General features: G+C 59.3%; 2 protein-coding genes across 4 annotated transcripts; both read right to left on the reverse strand.

Annotated features, from left to right (window-relative positions):
* Nucleotides 1–1,230: 1,230 nt before the first annotated feature.
* VSIG8 (V-set and immunoglobulin domain containing 8) lies at nucleotides 1,231–5,239 on the reverse strand. Its single transcript, XM_090054555.1, has 7 exons — nucleotides 5,191–5,239; nucleotides 4,618–4,793; nucleotides 3,979–4,180; nucleotides 2,873–3,037; nucleotides 2,451–2,573; nucleotides 1,716–1,854; nucleotides 1,231–1,514 (listed from the first exon to the last, which is right to left on the reverse strand). Exons 1-7 carry the CDS (start codon nucleotides 5,237–5,239, stop codon nucleotides 1,376–1,378), a joined length of 993 nt encoding a protein of 330 aa, XP_089910681.1. The 3' UTR covers nucleotides 1,231–1,375.
* Nucleotides 5,240–9,761: 4,522 nt separating this feature from the next.
* Nucleotides 9,762–19,257, reverse strand: CFAP45 (cilia and flagella associated protein 45). Of its 3 annotated transcripts, XM_090054206.1 has the most exons (11): nucleotides 19,043–19,254; nucleotides 18,753–18,886; nucleotides 16,710–16,854; nucleotides 15,972–16,139; nucleotides 15,123–15,301; nucleotides 14,747–14,876; nucleotides 14,278–14,424; nucleotides 13,390–13,503; nucleotides 11,586–11,779; nucleotides 10,597–10,821; nucleotides 9,762–9,967 (listed from the first exon to the last, which is right to left on the reverse strand). In XM_090054206.1, the coding sequence occupies exons 1-11, from the start codon at nucleotides 19,070–19,072 to the stop codon at nucleotides 9,892–9,894; spliced, it is 1,542 nt and encodes a 513-aa protein (XP_089910332.1). In that variant the 5' UTR covers nucleotides 19,073–19,254; the 3' UTR covers nucleotides 9,762–9,891. The 3 variants fall into 3 exon arrangements, with proteins under 3 accessions (XP_089910332.1, XP_089910333.1, XP_089910334.1); XM_090054207.1 differs by lacking the exon at nucleotides 10,597–10,821 and having other exon boundaries at nucleotides 19,043–19,257; XM_090054208.1 differs by lacking the exon at nucleotides 18,753–18,886 and having other exon boundaries at nucleotides 19,043–19,253.
* Between the last annotated feature and the right edge of the window lie 450 nt (nucleotides 19,258–19,707).

The raw sequence follows: 19,707 nt of genomic DNA on the forward strand, positions 1-19,707 counted from the left end.
GGGGAGAAACAGGAGCAGGGTTCAGCTGACTTGTTTCTTTGTCTTGATTCCCTGAACCAGTTCTGACAACTGTGGTCACTCTGGACCCTTCAGCATTTCCTGGGGAGGGGGCAGTCCTAGGAGACCAAAAATGGGCCAGGGCTCCAGGGCTCCCAGCTCCTATTTACAGCCTGTTCCTGGGAGATTGCGGCCTGTCACCTGCTGTCAGCTGACGGGTTGGCTACACGGCAGGGAGCACTGTAACCCACTTTTCCGTGGGCAAACTTGGAAATAGGCAAGAGAAGCAAAGCAGAGTTAGCCTGTGACATGCAACCAGCATGGGTAAGCCAGCCAGGGCAGTGCTTTCATGCTCAGGTCTCACCAAAATGGGTCATCTTAGTGCAGGGATGACTCTGAGTCAAAGATGCACCACATGCCAAGTTGAATGCATTTCGGTTTATTCCCACATTTGATAAAAAGCTAATAATTGCACTGAGATCATCTTCCTATATCAAGAGGAACATCAATGCTAATCCCTGGAGCCAATCCATAACCAATGCATTCGAAGTGGAGGTTTAGCTGGAGGGTTTTGTGAGAGCGGCTTGTGATCATGATTTTCTGAACAACCGCAGAGCACCGAGCAAAACTGACGATGAAGAAAGGAAGAGCAGGCCTGGTGGGGCAGCGTCCATGGGCAGGACAATGGGCAGGGATGTTTTAGAAAGGGGCCCACGCTTACTCCAGCAAAAGGTAACACACGTGGACTTAGCCCAACACAGGATGTCTGTTGACATAACCCATGTGCTGCACTGGGCTAAAATCCTATTCCTCTGGCTCCTCTCTGCCTCAGGCCAGCTGCACTGTGTGGCAACAGCATGTGAAGCTTGGCACAGGTCAGCAGAGGGGACCTCATCAGCCCAGACCTGCCAGGTGGCATCCTGGACCCAGAAACATGCCAGGGTGTGGGGCAGTCACTGCTGTGGGCACCTGTCAGCTGCAAGCTGCTGTCTGGGACAAGCCAGCCACCCCAGGTCCCACTAACAGCCCAAAGCAAGCCACCCTGCTCCCTACAGCTGCCCCCCAGCCTGTTTGTTGGAGGCAGGGAGAGCGGTGGATTCACGGCTCAGCCTCAAGCTGCAGGAGCTGCTCCTCCCTCCCCAGCAACAGCAGCTGCTTGACAGCGGGAAGCTCCAGCCGTTCTCTGCAGAGACCTGGAGAAGCTCTGGCTGCTTGTCCCGCGTGCTGCTCGATGATGCTCCGTGTCATGTGCTGCCCCCAGCACCTCCTCACCTCAACCCCCTTGGTGTTGGTGCCTATGTGCTGGGTGGGCCAGGGTCGTGCCGTGATGGGGCCACACAAGACCCTAGCTCTCCAAGCCCATTTCGGAGCGCTTGCCTTAGTGACCCAGGGCATGGGCAGGGCAGGGGCCGAGGTCGCCCTGCTCACCCTGCTGGCACTGCAGATAGCTGATGGAGTGAGGTGAATAGCAGGGATGCTGGGGGCTGGCTCTGCCTGGGGTGGCACTGGCACTGTTCCTGTGGGTAATACAGACCATGTGAGGTCCCAATTCCTTCTCCCCAGCCCCTGCTGCATGCAGCCCATGGTCTGACTGTGGGTCGTGCCAGAGCACCACGGGCTGATCCTCTACCGTGATGCTTTCTGTGCAGCCTCACCTCCACCCACCCACCACTGCCACCCCCACTGCCACCCCTTTGCCCCGCCGCCACAGGCATTACCTGCTGTCCCCAGGCACCTCTCGCCAGCAGCATCTCCGTCTGTGGCACCACAGCAAGCCCCAGATGAGCACGATGAGCAGGATCAGGAAGAGGAGGGACCCCAGGATGGAGCCCACAATGACCCCCACCTGCGCTGCACCTGCAGGCAAGGAGCACACCCGTCACCTCCTCCCACGGGCCATGTAGGGAGCAGGGGGCTGCCTCCTCCCAGGTGCCCTGCGACACCCTGACTGCTGACCCCGTGCACACCCTGGCACAGGGCAGGACTCATATCACTCACCCCAGAGCCCCCCTGCTCCGGGTGCAGCCCTGCCTCCTGGGCAGCCCATCCCAGTGAGTAACCCTGGGACTAGCTCTGGCTGTGTCCTTCCAGCATGGCACAGACTGTGCAGGGAGCCCGGGCCTGCCTGTGGTCAGAGGGATGTGGACTTCGTGGCAGCTGGTCAAGGGACTCAGGCCCCACGTGAGGTGGTGGGAAGGGGGCATCTCCCCTGTCCTTAGTTGGAAATGCTGGGGCTGAGCTCAGGGTCCAGCTCCTTTGTGCCTTGCTCAGGTGCTGCAGGTAAATACATGCCTTCGGGGCTCTGTGGCACTGGGTCCTTCCTGCTCATAGCCCAGCCTGGCATCAGCTCCCGTTTGAGGGGCTCCTGCCAGATGCTTGGGACAGGTGGGTGTGCAGCTGAAAGTCCTGGCGTGGCCCCCCGGCACCCTGACCCTGGTGCCCCAACACCCTACCTGAGCCGACAGAGATGGTCACGTAGCACTGGGAGTAGCCCACCCTGTTGGCCACGCGGCACTGGTAGGTCCCGGCATGCTGCTGCGACAGGCTGTGGATGTACAGCTCCCCGGGGATGTGCCCTACCCAGGAGAGACTCGGCCTGAGTGCGGCTCCTGGGAGGTGGGAGCTGCAGCTTCCCTGTGCCCTGAGAAGCCCCTGAGCCCCTGGAGGGGTCCCTGCCAGCCCCCCGCCCGCTTCCCAAGTCAACCATTGCTCCATTCAGAGCCAGACCCCTTGGACAGGCTGGAGCTGAGGCCTGAGACACTCGTGTCCCTGGTACAGCCAAAGAAACACTCCCAGCTCAGCACAGGGAGCGCTCCCACCTCCACCACGCATGGCCTTGGGCCGCCAGCTCCCCACGGGGCCTCGCACCACTTACCCTGCCCTGTGCCCAGGGGCAGCCGCCCCACAGCAGAGTCCTCCTCCACTCTGGACCACTGGTAGGAGAGCGGAGCAGAGCCCCCCTGGCAGTAGCATTTCAGGATAATATTGCTGCCCTCGACCTGCTCCCCCTCTGTCCAGCACTGCGGGGTCACCGGCTTCTCTGCGGGGCAGAAACAGACTGCGTCAGCCAAGGGAGTCCAGCCGGGCCCAGAGACGGACAGACCCAGCCTTGCAGATGGACAGGCCAGGCAGGTGCTGGGTGGCAGGGTCCCCTCAAGAGCCCAGAGGGGAACAAGGAGTCGTGGGGCAGGCAGGGCCGGGTCTGCATCCAGATTGCAGGGAGCTGGCAGGGTCGAGGCAGGAAGGGGTCGGCCACTGGCTGGTTTAAGGACTCCCGTTTGGAGCGGCTCTGTGGCTTTAGGTGCCCAGACACTGGGGAGGTGCTGGCCTGGCTGGCCTGAGCCCATTTTTTAAATAAATAAATTATATATATATAATGATATATAATTATATATAACATTTATATGTAACACTTTACCTCCAACACTCCACCAAGCAGCCCCTGTGGTTCTCTTGGCAGATCAAAGCACACTTTGATAAAAACCTGTTACACAGATTGCACCGCGTATCCTCGCACCCATGCACCCATCTCCATACCCATCCTACCACCAGCTGCCCTCCTCAGAGGGCCTAGCCTGCCCCTGACCTTTTTTTCTTGAGGAAAATTTGTTGTGTCCCAAGTCAAATCAGCCAAATCAATTCCAAATTCATGCATCATTCAAGACCCATATGTGGCCCTACTACCAGCAAGCATCCTCCACCCCTGCCTGGGGCTTCAGATGCTTCCAAATCCTTTGGGGGGCATCCTACATGCAGGCCCAAGCCCAGAGGCCTGGATTCAGATACCCCTGAGCTTCACTTGCTCCCAGCCATACGGCTGCAGGAGCAAGCTAGGAAGGAGTCTCCATTTCCAAAAAGTCAGCGTATAGCTGAGATCTTCCCAGTGGAAGTGAGTGGGAGGCATGACTACATGGCCAGGGAAGGGACCACGTGCAAGCAGGAGGGTCTCAGCTGCGGTGCCTCATGGGGTGTGGGGCTCACCTTGCACAGTGATGGTGACCTCGTGAGTGGCCAGCGTGTGCTTCCTCACCCGGCACTGGTAGGTGGCCGTGTCTGACACCTGCAGGTTCTCCAGCTGGATGGAGGCGTCGTGCTGGCTCGGGTCCTTCTGCACAAACGCCACCCTGTGCTGCAGGCCTGGTGTGCCCGGGTACCTCACCTGCTGGTCCCGGTAGGTCAGGAACTGGAGGGAGGAGCCGCCATGAGTGACCGTGGGGAGGTGTCACCGGGGGGTGGATGTAGGTCCCGGAGGAGGCAGCCCTGGGGCAGGAGGAGGCTGTGGGGGCAGTGGGTGAAGACCACACTGAACGAGGGACACTGGCTGGCCCTGCCCTGGGGAGGGGCTGGCTAGGCACGGGTGGGCAGCTGCCAGGGAGTGGATGGCTGAGGAAGGGGGTGTGATGTACTCATCCAGGGCAGGAAGGGGGCAGGGGTGCAGGGCCCCTCAGGCTGGGGGTCTGAGCCAGCTCCCAGCAGGCCGTGCCCGACAGGCAGTGAGGGGCATGGACTGCGCCTGTGCCTGCTGGGGAGGCGGGTGCTGAGGTAGGAGCAGAAGCCAGGCGTGCTGGATGCAGAGCGGAGGCAGGATGGGGCTCATGGGGGGGGCAGGTTGGCACTCACCACACTGTCTGGGTGCGCTGTGTCTGGGCTCAGCTGGATCCACTCAATGCCCAGGGCACCCGGGCCATTGTCCTCAGGCTCAAGGGTGTAGGGGCAGCCCAGCTTCACTGACTCCCCCTTGGCCAGGTACAGCACCTCCCGGCCCCTCGCGCTGATCTGCACGGCCGCCGGCAGGGCTGGCAGAGGGACAGACCGCTGTCACGCTGGGCAGGACAGACACTTGAGCCCAGGCAGCCTGCATGAGGGGCGGCAGGAGCCCACCAGTGCCCATGCACAGACCTCTGTCCTGCCCTGGTCAGGGGGTGCCCAGCCCCAGGAGCCCTGGCCGGTCCCACCCATGGCACATGGGAGCAGCAGGTGTTCGCTACCGCTTGGGCAGGCAGTGCGAGGGGCTGGCTGGGCCCAGAGCCAGCTCAGCGGGGCGGGGGGGGGGCCTTGTTTAATGCCGTGTTCCCTGGTGGCTCCCACGCTGCAACCCACAGCTGGCCCAGCCCCTCGGCCCCTTGCAATGTGCCGGTCAGGACCCACTGCCTCGCCTGCAGGGTGGCAGGAGGGTTTCCAGGAGGGGTCTACCTGGCAGGAGACACAGGAGCAGGAGCAGGGCAGCGCTTTGCTGGGCCATGATCCCACAGTTGCTCGTGGCACAGCTGGAGCTGGAGCTGGAGCTGGAGCTGGAGCTGGAGCTGGAGCTGGAGCAAGGCAGGGCAAGGCAAGCGTGACTGGAGACGGCTCACACCAGACAGAGCAGCCGTGCTCGGGGCTGCTTTTACATGCTGGGCTGGGCGCTTCTCCCAGCGGGCAGATGCCTGTGGGGTGAGTGGGGTGTGAGAGAGCAGCCGCCACGCCATGAGCAAGGGCTGAGCCTCGGCCCCTCCCTGGTAATTAGGCACCAGCTCAGTCTCAGTGTGGGGCCTCCCTCCCCTGTGCCTATTCTGGACCAAGAGGTGCTGGCTGGGCGGGGAGGGGGCACATGCCAGCTGGGTGCCAGGGGCACTGCTGCATGTCAGTGTTTAACTGGTCACTGGAGGCGGCTGCAACCCTCCACTTTGCAGCTCAGGTGAGCCCCAGCACCCGGGTGAGGGGTCAGCCAGTCTGTGGCACCCACGAACCCCTGCCTGCACCAAGACTGAAGCTCTTGAACTGAGCCCGGCAAAGTGGGGCGGATGTAGCTGAGCCCCTGCCATGTCCTGGGGGCATGGGGCTGCAGCTGGCATGGGTTCAGTGGTGCTCTGCCTTGTTACAAAGGGGGGCAGGTGGGGGGCCAGCTGGTGTAGGACCTGACTGGAGGGAGACAGGATGGCTTTGCCTAGGAGCTGGGGCCAAGAAGGGACCAGGACGGCCCTGCCAGGGACTTGTACTCCCTGCTCAGCCTGGCAGTGCTGGGCTGCATGTGGGGTGCTGTGCCAGCCCCGTGGCCTCACCACCACCTCACCAAGCCCCAGTGCACAGGGGTTTTGTAAACAGTGGAGGGCCAACCCTGACAGCGGCCGGAGCCCAGTGCAGCGGTCTGCCGCTGGCCAGCAGTCTCTGCCCCGCCACAGTAGGATCCCCTTCCCCCCTGAGCATAGCCCCTCTTCCAGCTCAGGACTCACCCCCTGGATCCAGCCCAAGCTGGAGCCCCCATGGGCAGGAGGAGCCAACTTCATCACACCCAAGGCTGGGCCCTCCCATCACAGCCTTGACTTTACAGGCAGCTGAAGATGCCCCCCAAGGAGAAGCCCCAGGGGCAGGGCCCTGACTCCAGAGCCCCAGCTGTGCCACGTGCCACGCAGGATGGCCCCAGCAAACCATGCACTGCAACCCCTGCCAGCCCAGGAAAGCGCCAGCCTGGATGTGACAGCAAAGGCTGCCTTAGCTCCCAGTCCAAGGACACAGCCAGGCCCAGCTTGGCCACAGCTCTTGCCTGGGGCACAGGGCACGGCCTGGGTCTGGTGTCCCTGGTTCTGATGCGCAGGCTGGGTGAGACGAGCTGCGCCGCCTCTGCTCGCCTGGCTGTTACCTCTCCTTGGGTCACCTGCTGCGCTGGTCACTGACCTGTGCCGTGCATTACCCCTCGGTGGGCTAGGCACTTCCTCTTCAGTGGTTAATTATCTGGCAGTGACCCTGGCTGGCTGGAGGGGCTGGTGTAGACACTGGAGAGGCTCTGAGATGAAGGCTGTGCCAGTTGTGGCAGGTCCCCTGCTGCATGCCCACCAGCTCCAGGTTCACCTTGAGGCTCTTGCTGCTTGAGACACTTAACAGTTTTGGGGCCCTGAGCTCAGCAGTGAGCTGGCCAGCCTGTGCCCTACACCCCAAACACCTGCCCTGAGCCCTCCAGGAAATCACCCTGCAGCCAGGCAAGGCCAGCTCAGCCTCAAAGCACAGCTTGCACCTCTGGCCCCCTAAGGCCACTAGGTCCACCTTGTTCACCGCTTCCAAGTGAGCTGGGGGTGCTCCTCCACTTCAGGCAAGGACAGAAGACGTGGGGCAGCAGAGTCCAGTGTTGCCGCTCCATCTCTCTGCTCCGGTGTTGCAGGAGAAGCCAGACTGCAGTCATTGCCTGATCACATTCAGGAATAAAACCCCCGGGAGCTCGCTTCCCTCCTTGCAGGATAGGAGTGGACAGATGAAGCAGTTCAGGGGTAGGTCTGGGGGGAGCATGGGTGCACATGCACCTCCCAAAGTTTAAACCAGCTGCCTGGCAGCTCTAGCCCAGCAGCGCTGAGGGCGTCACTTCACTGCATTTTCATCTCCCTGATCCCTTCTAAACTCTTCATTTCACAGGTGTCGAAGAGCCGCTTTCCTTTCTGAATGGTCTTGATTTCCCACTGATTGAGCCAGCCTTTGTTCTGCTGTGCTGCTGCCTGGACCCTGCTCCTGGCAGCGAAGCTCCTATTTCACAGCCCTGCAGACTTGTGACCTCTTTCCAATGAAGTACTATTTGTTTTTGCTTCAATCTTAAACTGAATAATCCAGCCCCAAGCCCCCAGCGTATCAGCACAGCTTCTGGTTAGGTTTAACTGGAGAGCAGTGTGTGCCATTCCATATGTGGTGACACACCTCACCAGCTGCACCCTCCTTTCAAAACCTAGATCCATCCCTGGAGCAGGTTCACTGAAACAGCTGGTCCCCAGTGCTGAGTCCTTCTCCCTCTTTGAAAACGGTGCAACTTTCCATCCACACAGGCCTGCGTCAGACACGTCTCCCTGGCCGCAGGATCTAAGTACCTCACGCTCATCATTGTCACCCGGTGCGTGGGAAACTCTCACCCACTAGCCATGGTTGTGTTCCTCAGGTGGTGCCACCTCCTCTTCCACACAGACCACTTGCCCGTCATCTCCCATAGGCACAGCTCTAGCCACTGTACAATGTCACCCCATGGGTACGGCAGGGTGTACAGCATCCTGCACTCCTAGAGCTGCTGCCTGGCTGGCCGCAGGACACTTCTTTGTGCAGAGAAATGCACCGGAGCTCCGTGGCCTGTCCTGGCTGGGCACCCACCAAGCCGTCGCATTTGGATCTCAAGATGCATGGCCTGTGTGTGCTGCTTCTGCCCCAGGGCTTGGCAGGCTGCGGCACTGGCCCTCTCTGCCACATTTCCTGGCCATAGTCATAGGAATGGGAGCTCGTAGCCCTGGTGCCTGTGGACCCCAGGACCAGCACTGCCTGGAGCCTCTGGGAGCTCACTCACACACTCTCCAGAGCTCCAACCTCATGGCTGCTCTGGGCTGGCAGTACTCTGAGGGATAGCGATGGAGGAAGCCAACAGGGGCACGGGCTCCACAAGGGTTTGGAAGCCCATCCCACATTGCCTTAGCTGGCCCAAGGGACATTCAGCCCCAGGCCCCACAGTCCACGCTGGCAGGCACTGCCTGGCTATGTTCCCTCTGGTCAAACTCCTCAGAGTCCAGCCCGCCACCCGCTCCTCCCCACACACGGCTTCACTGAAGGCAGTCCCACTCCCACAGGTGAACTGCACATTCCCCCCTGCTACAAAGGCCTGCCCCTCTCAGGGGGAATGCTGCTACTCCAGAGGTTGGGAAAACTGGGTTTCCCCTTGGCTGCAGCCATCTCACAGCTCCACAGTGCTGACTTTGAACTGGGATGACTCTGCACTGCCCAGCTGGTGTCAGCACCTGGGAATCAGCTGACGGCTGAGCTAGAGAAACAAGCTGGCGCCTGGCTGCATCCAGGGTGGAGCCTGCAGCCCAGAGCAGCATTCCCCGATGCCAAAAGAATGCACTCTCCATGCACCTGTGCCCCAAGCTGCCACAGAGGATGTGCCCAGCTGCTCTAACGGGCTGGTGCGAGAGCTGCCCCAGCTCCCAGCCATGCTCCAGGATTCCTCAGCATCTGGGATGCTTGGTCCCCAGCCACAGCTTACTGCCCTGACACCCAGAGGGTCCACGAGGGCACTCCTCACCATCCTCAGCAGCCACTGCGGGCTCTTTCTAGGACAGAACCTAAGCAGCAGGCTGCAAAGGAAAACCTGTAGCAGCCCTGACTGCACTGCTGCTATCAGCACCTCCACGAGGGACAGCTACAGCAGGAGAGCCAGCTTACCGATGCTCTTAGCCCAGCTTGTGTTGTGACAATCAGTCCCCTAGCACCCTGGTGGTGCTGAACATAAGGAGCAGAGATGAGAGCCTCATGCTCACAACCAAGGCATGGCAGAGCCTCCAGCACTGCAATGGTTCTAGGGGAGCGGTTCTGATCTACTTCCTCTCTAGAGCTAAGGCTGCCTGATGGGCACCAGCAGCTTCTTCATGCAGGACATGTCAGTGGGGAGGGGGAAGCATGATGGGGAGCTGGGCAGGGTGCTCCCTAGCACCAGGGACTGGCTGCTCTGGCCCTGCCCCAAAAACCAAGAAGCTAACATCTACACTGATGTACATCTATGGACCTTGGCCCAGGGAAACAATCCCCCTTACTCAGCAGACATCCAGGAGCCTGGCAGAGCTAGGACTCTCTGTGGACATGAAGGGACAGGCTTTTGTAGACACGAACGCACTTTCAGACCCCCATCCTGGGGAGCACAAGTGGGCCAGAGCCTAGACTCCATGCACCAGGGCAGACTGTGCAGTGTGGAGCAGCAGGGGTCCCAGCTAGCTCCCCGCTCTGCATGCCAGGCTGGCTCAGGTGAGTGACAGCAGTGGAAATGGCCGCTCCAGAAATAGCTTTATTCATAAACACTGTGAACTAACAAAATAGACAACCTAGGCTGGAGGGAGGCCACGTGTGGCCCCCTCGAAGTCTGGGCCAGACCAGAGTACGCTGGGCAGTGCGTGGAGACCCTCAGCACTTAGCAGCTGGATTCATAAAGGCCTTACGTTCCACTTGCACACAGTACTTCTCAGGGAGGCCAGTGGCTCTGGAAACAGAAAAAAAACTGGTAAGAGACCCAGACCACTGCCATGGAGCAGGACACGGTATGGGGCCACCCACCATGGGATCTCCAGCTACGCCAGGGCCCGGAGCCAGCTATGAGGGGCCCAGCAACACATCTGGCACCTCAGCCCCCAGGCTGACTCGGTAAAACTGGCTCCTTCCTAAAGAATTGAAGCTTACCCTTCCAACCTCTCCCCAGGGCCCTGCTGCCTGGGGCAGCTTTATGATCACAACACAGAGGCCAGAAGGCAGTGGTTGACCCCAGCTTCCAGCTTTGCTCCCACAGGAAGACCCAGCCCCCAGTGAGCATGGGAGTGCACAGGGCAGAAGGGAGGCTCACAGTAAGTGGCAGGAAGGGAAGCTCAGGGCACAGTAAAGTGAACTGCCTCTGGCCCTTCTAACCAGCTCTCACCACTGGCCTGACCAGCCCTGCTGCAGCTGCCTTGCCCTCCCCAACCCATGGCTTGGGCCCACTGCCCTACTCCAGTTCCACCCAGCAAGTTTCAGAGCCTCAGCCTGCCCCAAGACATGGTGAAGGGGCAGGAAAGGGACAGACAGTATGAGCTGTGCAGAATCAGCAACCCTCAGAGCTTCCACAGTCCAGGCCCTGACCTGAGCTCCTCCATCCTCTGCCTCTTGAGCTCTGCAATGCGCTCACTGCACTGGCGCGTCTCCTCCTTCAGCTGCTTGCCCTCCTCAAAGATGATGGCTCTCTCCTGCACAAGCTTCTGCTGGTGCTCGCGCACCTGACGCCGCAACTCATTCGCGTGCATCAGCTGCTGGGTTGCCCTCTCCTCCTGGTGCTTCTGCTCCTTCTCTATCAGCTCCTGCTGCTCTCTGTGGGAGATGCCAGGACTGGTGACAGGGTCCAGCCCAGCCCCGTGCACGGGCAGTGCCTGTCCTCTCCAGCTGCAGGCTGGCAGGATGATGACCCAAGCTCAGCCAGAGCTGCAGAGGGCAGGCCTGATGCACCAGATAGGTTGGCAGGGTCCTTGTTGGGGCAGGGACCCAGTGCAGGCCAAGGTCTGACCACAGTCTGAGAGAGCACCTACCTGGCTTTGGCTCTGTGCTCCCCCTGCTGCAGGACAAAGCAGCCCAAAAGCAGAAAAATTTCCTATATTCCCCAAAGCCTGGATTGTGGAGACAGAACTGCCTCCCCCAGTGCGCCTCACCCCAATCAGAATGAAGGACTCAACAGAGATAGGGCAAAGCCTGTGACCAGGCAGCCCCCAAGCACAGGCCCTGGAAAAAGAATGGTCAAAGGGGCCTCAGAGCACTGTAGTGCTGAGCAGAGGGAGGCTGTCAGGCCAAAGCCTCCTTGCACCTACTCACCTCTCTAGACCTCTTCAGTGCTGAACCTGCCCAGGGCTCTCAAGCCCTTCCAGGACACTGCATACATCCCGGCTTGCTGACAGTGACTGTAGGGGACAGGACTCGCCTGCCCAGCCAGTCCCTGTCCCTAGACCCTTGACCACTGGGAAAACCCCCAGCCCCACTCTCAACCACTGGGAAAAGCCCTGGGCCCCAGCCCCCGCAGGTACACTCTTCAGTGCCTCTGACCCTGCTGCCCTGTCGGGACTACATTGCGTGCTTTATACTACCTGAGTAGCCTCTCAAACTCGCTGCGGTCCCGCTGCACCTGCACAGCCAGCCTACGCTCCTTCTGGGCGATCTGCTCCAGTAAGCCCTGCTTCAGCATGGCCTCCATCTCTGCCTTCCTCTGTGCAGCCTCCTTCTCCTTTTGGCGCCACTCACGGTCCTTGGCTTCTTGGTTCCGCTTGGCCCTGAGCGCATCCTGCCGGGAGGGAAGCAGCAAGGAGCTAAGCTGAGATGCTGCCCCTACTCTCCACCAGGGAGCTAACCTAAGACCCTAGGGCTGCCTTTGCCTGGCTTCTCTAGGGCTACGTAGACTTGAATGGGCTCTCCTCCACCTCCTGTCCATGTGCAGTGCTGGCTTCCATGGCAAAGCAGGAAAAACCCAGCTGACCTGCAGAGCCTGGGTGAAGCCAGCAGTCGGAAGCTGCAGACACCATGTTAGATGCAAACTGAGTTGAGCTGGGTCAAGCTACAGGGACACATGAGCTGGGTGTGTGTCACCTTGTGGGGGCCAGATGCTGCCACACAGCAGTCCCAGAGCTCACAGGACCTGCAGCTGCCAGCCAAGGAGCAAGGCAGGCCTCAGGGCCAGCGACTGGTGGCAGGACTCAACCATCCTTCCTCTCCACTGCTGAGCCTGTGTGGGGCAGGCAGCTAGGTACACAGGGGACTGAGAGCTGGGCAGCTCAGCAGGCTCCATCTTCTTGGGAGTGCAGACAGCCCTAGTTCTGCCCTGGCTCTCCAGCAGACCTGCCTCCTACCTCCAAGCCCTACTCCCCGCCAGCAGCCAGGCCTGGCTATGCTTTCGAGCTGGCCTCTCAGGAATAGCACAGCAGAGGGCCCTTGCCCTGTCACAGCCCAGGGGTAAGTCTGTCAGGCCTGCAAGAGTGACTTCCCTTAGCTACTCATTCCTAGCCTGGCCTGCTTTGTTGGGCAGGATGAGAGGCATCACTGCTCAGCAGAGAAGATGGCCTGGGGGCTGTGCCTGCTGTCGGGGCTGTGCACATGGATGGTCTCCTGGCACATGGATTCTCTGCTTATGACATCCACAGAAGACCTCGTCAGGACCTTCATCCCCGGGGGTTTTGGGATTCTCCATTCACACTGGGAGAAGATCCCAGAAGGGCTCACATTAAGCTCCTTGGCTCTTTCTGGGAGAAAGGGCAAGGGCAAGATATCTTCACCTGCCTCTCTGTGCATGGCCAAGCAAGGGAAGGCTGCTTTGCATTGCACTGGCTCAGCAAAGCAGCAGGACAGATTTACCAACGGCTCCCTCATCTCCCCACAAGCCTTATTGAACTACCTTGACCCTCACAGCAGTGCCAGTGGAGTGAGGAACTTGCAGTGATCCTGGCATGACAGCTGACAAGCCATAGACACTGCAAGAGAGAAGGCTGCACCTGGGCACTAGGGAAGCTGTTTGCTTTGGGGAACTGAAGTGGGACTCTCAGCCACTCACCTCTTGTAAAAGAAACACAGAGAGTTTCTTGCCCCCTGCTTGTCCCCTCCATGCTCTCATTGGACCGAAGGGCTCACTGGAGCTCATTGGCTCAAGCCCAGGGATTGCTGCCTGCCTTGGAGATCCAGTGCCCTCACCATGAGGTCAGGCTATCATGTACCCCACCCATGTCCTGCTCACCCCTCGGGCTCCAGCCAGGGTTCAGTCTGCTCTACCTCCACCCAGGCTCCGGAGGAAGCATCCCCATTATTCCTACTGGGTGCCTTGGTGTAATTCCCTCCTGCTCTGCTGGGTCCCCAGCTGCCAGAGGCTGGGAGGGAATATGGGGCAGATGCTGCCAAGTGCATTACCTTTTCCTCTTGGTGGTCCCAGGCCCTTTCCTGCAAGGCCCTCAGGCGGGCCGTTTCCATCTCCTTTTCCCGACGGGCCTTCTCTTGCTCAGCCTCGAATTCTGCTTCCCGTGCCTGCACACAACACAGCCCAGATCCATGAGCTGTTGGACCACCCTGACCAACTGACCCCTCCGAAGCACCAGCACACATGGGCCGAGCCATCATTGCATCACACGTGTGCATATGCTGTGTTACTCATGCATGCACAGCATTCACACACAGGCAGTGTCATATGTACGTGTGCCCAGCAGCCACACACAGCCATGTGCAGCATTAACATATGTATGCAGTGTTCGCACACTGGTGCACACAGAGCATTCATACAAAGTGTTACACACCCATATACACAGTGCTCTTATGTGCAGTGTTCAGTGTCAAACACATGTACCCAGCACTCACACGCACTGCTCCTGTGTGCAGTGTTGTGTCACATCCACCTACACAGCATTCACATATAGGTTCCTAAGTGCAGTGCTCGGTGTCACATACTTGCCTACACAGCCTTCATATGTGCAACATGCATGCACATGGTGTTATATACACACGCCATGTTTGCACACACGGATCACACTGTGCAGAGCCCCACATCCACACTTACACAGTGTTGTTTGATTCCTTGCAGGAGCTGGCAAAAAGAGAGACCTTCTCCCCCAACACAACCTGCCTTTGCTCTCTGCTGAACAAAGGTCCAGGAGCAGAATCCCTGCTCCATGTAGAGGTATGTGCTGCCTATGCACATCAGCAAACAGGTCTCTCTCGTGTTCTCCTCCAGGCCCAGAGATGCTGAAACCAGAGGATGTTCCAGCCACTACTCAGGTTCTGCAGGCCCCTGTCCCTGCACCATACCATTTTCTGCTTCTGGTACTCCAGCACCCGCTGATCAGCCAGCCTCTCCTGCTCCAGCTGCTGCTCCTTGCGCTTCTGATTTTCATCATTGATATGTTTAATCTCAGCCTGGATTTTCTTTTGCTGCTCCTGCCTCTGCTCCAGTTCCTGAGGAAGGTACAAGTGGGTGGGAATGAGAGAGGCCAGGGGACATCCCAGCATGGATCCTTGTTCTTTTTCCCTGGCAGCTTTCTGATGGATGATGGTGCTTTGCCCAGCATGAACCTGCCAGACCACCCCTGGACTGGGTGTGAAGGGCATTCCTGCTGCATGGCATTCGTGGGACGCTGGGGACTGGAGACACAATTCTGCTTTTGGGCATGCTGGGCTTACAGCAGTGCAGCTCCGTGTGTCTGGTAAGGTGAGCCCAAGCCCACATTGATGGAATGGTAGAATGAACCCTCCCCTTCCTTGCCTGTGCCGTCCATACCCTCAGCTCTTCCATCTGCAGCTGCTTCAGGCTATCCAGCATCTCCTGGGCCTCCTGGGCTTGCTGTTCAGCCTTCAAGGCCCTCTGCTCTTGGTTCTTCTCTATCTGCTCAACCAGCTGGCGCCTCCCCCTGGGGGTGAGACACAAGAATTTATGCATACAGCTCCCTGCTGGCCCCAGTCACCACCGCCAGCAGAACCCCTGCTAGGCCAGCTGGACTGAAGAACTACCCTCTAATGGCCAAATAGGTGAGGCTGACCCGGGAGGTGCCTGTTTCTGCCTCCATGTGAGGGCTGCATGAGGCCCCACAGCCTGTGCACAGCACAGTGTAGGAAACCCCTGCCTGGCAGCACTGGGGCAGGCCCTTCCCGCTCACCGGATCAGCTCCTGCTTCCTCTTCTGCTCCAGCTCCTCCTGCACCTGATTGGCTTTCTGACACTCCACCTCCATCATCTGGGCTAGGCGCTTCTCCTCATCCTCCAGTTCTTTCCCAATCAGCTGTTTCTCCAAGATTTGGGCATCACGAATGGCGTGGCACTTTGTATTCAGGATCAGCTGCACAGGCAGAGAGCCAGCCGAGTCTGTGATGCACTCAGTGACAGCAGAGACCCAGACTTGGAGCAAGGAGGAGGTAGGGAGGAAGAGACACAGGGCCATTATGACTCCAGTGGTGAGCAGGGGTCAGACCTATTCCTGGCTCTGCCACTGACTTTGTATGTGCCCTTGGGGAAGTCACTTACCCTTCTTCTTTGTGTCTGCACATCTCCACTGAGCACAAAAGGGAGTGTAGGGCTCAGGGGTGGGAATTAGATTAAGGAGGCTGGGCCTGGAGGTGGGCAGTCCTGATCCAGCTGGGACTGGAGTGACTGTAGCCCTCACTGGTGAGTGATGCCTTTGCAATAAGCTGGGAGGGGATCCACAAAGCCCAGTTCCTGGCAGGTATGTCATGATTGTACCATCACCACAGGGTCCTCTGTGGAGAGTGAAAGTCCTGGGCTAAGGAGATTCATCCCCCAGCTCCCCTCTGCACTGGAATCCATCCAAGGCAGTGTTGCATGTGACCATGGTCCATGCCCTGCTTGCTCTAATTAAGCCCATTCCCAAACCCAATGGAAGCAGGTGCACCAGTGACCTGCCTTTCACTTGATGCCTTGGGACAAAGGGGCAGCAGAGGGAGATGAGCAGGTAAGAGAGCAGGCTGGACAGCAGAGTGCCTGTGGCCCACCTTGCTGAGCTCCTTGATCTCATCCTCCTGCTCCAAGCGCATCCTATTGGCTCGCTGCAGAAGGTACTGAGATCGCTCTTGGGCCTCCTTCTCCATATCACCCAGCTTTTCCTTCTGCTTCTGAATCAACTTCTGCTTCATGGCCTTCTTGCGCTCAGTTACTGCAGCCTGGAGGAGAGAAGCAGGCTGCAAGAAGACTGTGGAACTCAGGGAGCCTGGCTGGATTAGCATTACAGCCCAAGCTTCAAGTTGCTCACATACCCTGGGCCAGCAGCATCCTGTCACACTGGCCAGGGACTAACAGGATTTTGGGGGATGCGCCTGGCCAGCGTCTGCTGCAGGAGACAGCCCAGCTCCTGAGTGAGACGCTTTAATCCTGCTGTGCCTGACACAGCAAGGACTGGAGCCAAGCTGAGGCTTGGAGAGGTGGGGAGGGTCTCAAGAGGGCCACCACCATCACAGGTGTTCCATGCTTTGCTTTCTAGCTCAGAGGTCCTCTGGCAGGACCGTCTGCATAGCCCACGTCAAGGACAGCCCCCTGGGACACATGTGGCACTGCGATATGCCTTCCATGGGGGCTCCCATGGTAGGCATGGTCCTCTACCCACCAGTTCCTCTACCTACCCACTGGTCCTCTACCCATCAGTTCAGCCCTGGCAAAGGGCCACCATTTCAAACCACACCTTAGACCCTGCCTCGAAACCAGCTAGTGCAGAGAAAGCAAAAGGAGGCTCCTACTGTAATGGTGTCCTTTTCTGCTTTGAGGGCTGCCATTTTGGCCTCACGCTCCTCCTTGGTCAGGACCCGGGATGATTCCTTAATGCGCTGGAATTCCTCTCGGCTCAGGATGAGACATTGTCCTGGCGGTCTCTCTGCTGGAACACTTGGGAACAGGAAGACAGGCATGGAGAGAGTCTGAGTCAGTGGCATGGAGTCTCCCTTCCCTGAACCAGGTGTAAGCCTGGAAACTGCCCCTCTTCCTGCCTAGAGCGTCGATCCTGCTGGGCAACCTAGGACAGGGGTTATGGGAGCCCCAGCAAGACTGTGAGGAGTCAGCAGGGATGAACACAGGAAGTGCCCAGCCTCAGTAATGTGGACAGTGGCAAAGGGTACTTCACAGAAAGTCCCTCAGGCCTGTGAGAGGAGAAAAAGAAACCCCAGGGAGATGAGCACCAGGCTGCCATGCGCTAAGCTACGCCAGGCCCTACTTGTGGATACCTGCATCGGGGCTCAGCTTTCCTTCTCAGAGCAGCTCAAGGTCACAGAAAGAGCAGGAGCCTGCAGAGAGGTCCCTGAATATCGAGGACATTACTCGGTCACAACACACACAGCATGGAATGATCCAGCCCTTGGAAAAATGTGGTCAAATGCTCCGGAGACAAAGCAACATTCAGAGTTTTCTTCCAAAGGTAGCTCTCCCATCACCCTGGGGTCCCAACACCCCATGGTTTCAGCACAACACAATGATCTTCACCACCTGCTATCACCGATGCTGCACACTGTCAAACAGCTGAGCCCTGTCCCAGAGGTGGAAGCTCCATCAAAACCCGGCTAGACAAAGCTTTGGCTGGAATTGAGTTTGAACTAGATGTGACCTCCTGAGGTCCCTTACAACCTTAACTTTCTAACCAAACCCTCCTATGGACCGCTTGTTTCCTTGTATCTCTCGATGGCCTGTAGGCACCTGTTGTCTCTCATCATATCCCTAGCACAGTGCCTTTGTGTTCTGTGCTGGTATGAGGCTAACACTACGGGGCCCTGCCCTGGAAGCGGATGCCTAAGGACTATAGTAATACAAATGATGACAACTACATCGTGGTTTGTTAAGACTGCAAAGTATACGGTGTCTCCTGGGAAAACCAGGCTGCTGTCCTAACCAAGAACCTCAGTGTATCGCACACAAACTGCATTACAGGCAAAAACAGGACCCTGTCGCTCCTTCCATGGCCCCTAACGACACTCATGTTTGCGCGGGAGGTAGCGTGGTTCTGCACGAGCACAAAACAAGGGGCCAGGGACAAAGCAATCGTGGCTCCCATGCTGCCACTGACTGGCTGGGTATCATGGGGAGAGTCACGGAGGCTCCCCGCACCCCCGTTTCCCCAGCTGAACACGGGGCTAATACTCTGGACCCGCTCCCCTTAGAGGTCATCAGGAACAAATGACTCGGACACCTGGGGACGTACAAGTGGTTTAGAAAGACTGCGCCAAGCCCTTCTCAGAGAGTCAGGATGATGGACTGAGTAGATTATTACTAATTTTATGTGCGTGTGTCACCTTTCAACCATGCATTCACTCGTTTCATAGATACCTGCCAAACAACCACTGCAGCCACAGCGTTGCTGGATGGGATCCCAGGACGCTTTACAGAAGGGTTCGTAGTCACAACACCGGGAATGGGGGGGAAGTGGGGCGCGGGCTGTGGCGGTAGCATTAGTGATCTCTGACGTCAGGGCTGACTCAACATTTGGGAGCCCAGCCTGAGACACCGGGGTCTGATCTGCGGGAGGGCCAAGCACCTGCTCAGCACCTCTGGAGATCACCGCCCCAGGGTCTAGAGCAGGAACGGACCAGCTGCAGCCCCTGGGATCCACAAGCACTCGTGGACACACCACCTCCCAGAAAATGAAGCCACGCGTGAGGGAAGACAGGACAAGTGCTCGCCAGGGCGCAGGGACGTTACACGACAGCGCGAGGCAGGAAGCGGAGCATCCTGCCCGCAGCGGGACCTGCAGCGCCTGGCCGGGGTGACCTGGCGGGGCGGCGCGGGGGCGGCCTTACACGAGGTCGCGGACGAGGTCCTTGCCGATTAGGCGGATGGTCTCGGGCTTGCGGCGGCGGCCGAGGGCCCGCGGCGGCTCCTGCACCTCCCAGGGCGTCGCCAAGGGGCTGCCGAGGCGCGGTCGCTGCCGGGGCTGCAACACAGGACGGAAGGACGCGGCCTCCTCTGGGCTTAATGACCCCGGTAGCCCCCTGTCTGGGCCGCCGGCACATGGCGAAGCGGACCGGCACGGCCGGGGGAAGCCCGCAGCCCCGGGGGGAAAGTGGGGGGGAGGGTCCGGGACTCTCACCATCTTGGCGCAATGTTGACTCATCCCCATGGCAACCGGCAGCCCGACGCCGTACCCGGGCAACAAACTATCTCAGGAGGAAGTGACGTTGCCACGCTTCCGCACCGCGGAGGAGGGAGCCGGGGAGAGCGCGCGCGCTGGGGCTATAGTGGCCCCTCTGCAGGGGGTGTGGGGGCGCGTTGGGCAGCGCGGCGGTGCGCGTCTCTATGGTGCGGAGGGGCCCGCGAGCTGCGCCGACAGCGCCCCCTGCTGGGAGGGTGGGGGCGCGCGCATGCGCACGGGGCTGGGGTTTGCCCCAGGGCTCCTGGCTCATCCCTGTGCACTGACCCCAGGGTCACGTGGGTACAGGCCTGTGTGCAGCTGCTCCCCCCAGTTCCCCGTGCCCCGCCGCACTGCAGCTCCTGCCGAGCTGGGACGGGCTGGGCGCAGGCTGGATGGGCCCACGCGTGCGGTCCAGCGTGGGCCCGTGGCAGCAGTGTGGGCAGGCCACCCGGCTCCGGGCATAGGTTCGACACCCCAGGCCGAGAGCCACGGGGCCGGGCTGGCGATGCAGATCCCACGCGGTCCGGCCGTGCCCGCTAGGGCTGCCAACCGTGTCTTGCGTCGTAGGGACACGAGTGACTTGAGGTCCTGAAGGCAAAGACACATGGCTGTTCATTTAAAAA

The sequence above is a fragment of the Crocodylus siamensis genome, chromosome 6 (genome assembly GCF_052110815.1).
Source record: "Crocodylus siamensis isolate JL-2025a chromosome 6, ASM5211081v1, whole genome shotgun sequence".
NCBI lineage: Eukaryota > Metazoa > Chordata > Crocodylia > Crocodylidae > Crocodylus > Crocodylus siamensis.

Excerpts from the sequence above, each read along its gene's own strand:
- VSIG8 (XM_090054555.1), bottom strand. The coding sequence starts at position 5,239 with ATGGCCCAGCAAAGCGCTGCCCTGCTCCTGCTCCTGTGTCTCCTGCCA. Across the intron at positions 4,794-5,190 it reads GCTCCTGTGTCTCCTGCCAG|CCCTGCCGGCGGCCGTGCAG; the intron begins GTAGACCCCTCC and ends TCCCTCTGCCAG. Across the intron at positions 4,181-4,617 it reads CAGCGCACCCAGACAGTGTG|TTCCTGACCTACCGGGACCA; the intron begins GTGAGTGCCAAC and ends TCCTCCCTCCAG.
- CFAP45 (XM_090054206.1), bottom strand. The coding sequence starts at position 19,072 with ATGGGGATGAGTCAACATTGCGCCAAGATG. Across the intron at positions 16,855-18,752 it reads GACCTCGTCCGCGACCTCGT|TGTTCCAGCAGAGAGACCGC; the intron begins GTAAGGCCGCCC and ends CCTGTTCCCAAG. Across the intron at positions 15,302-15,971 it reads AGATCAAGGAGCTCAGCAAG|CTGATCCTGAATACAAAGTG; the intron begins GTGGGCCACAGG and ends CTGCCTGTGCAG.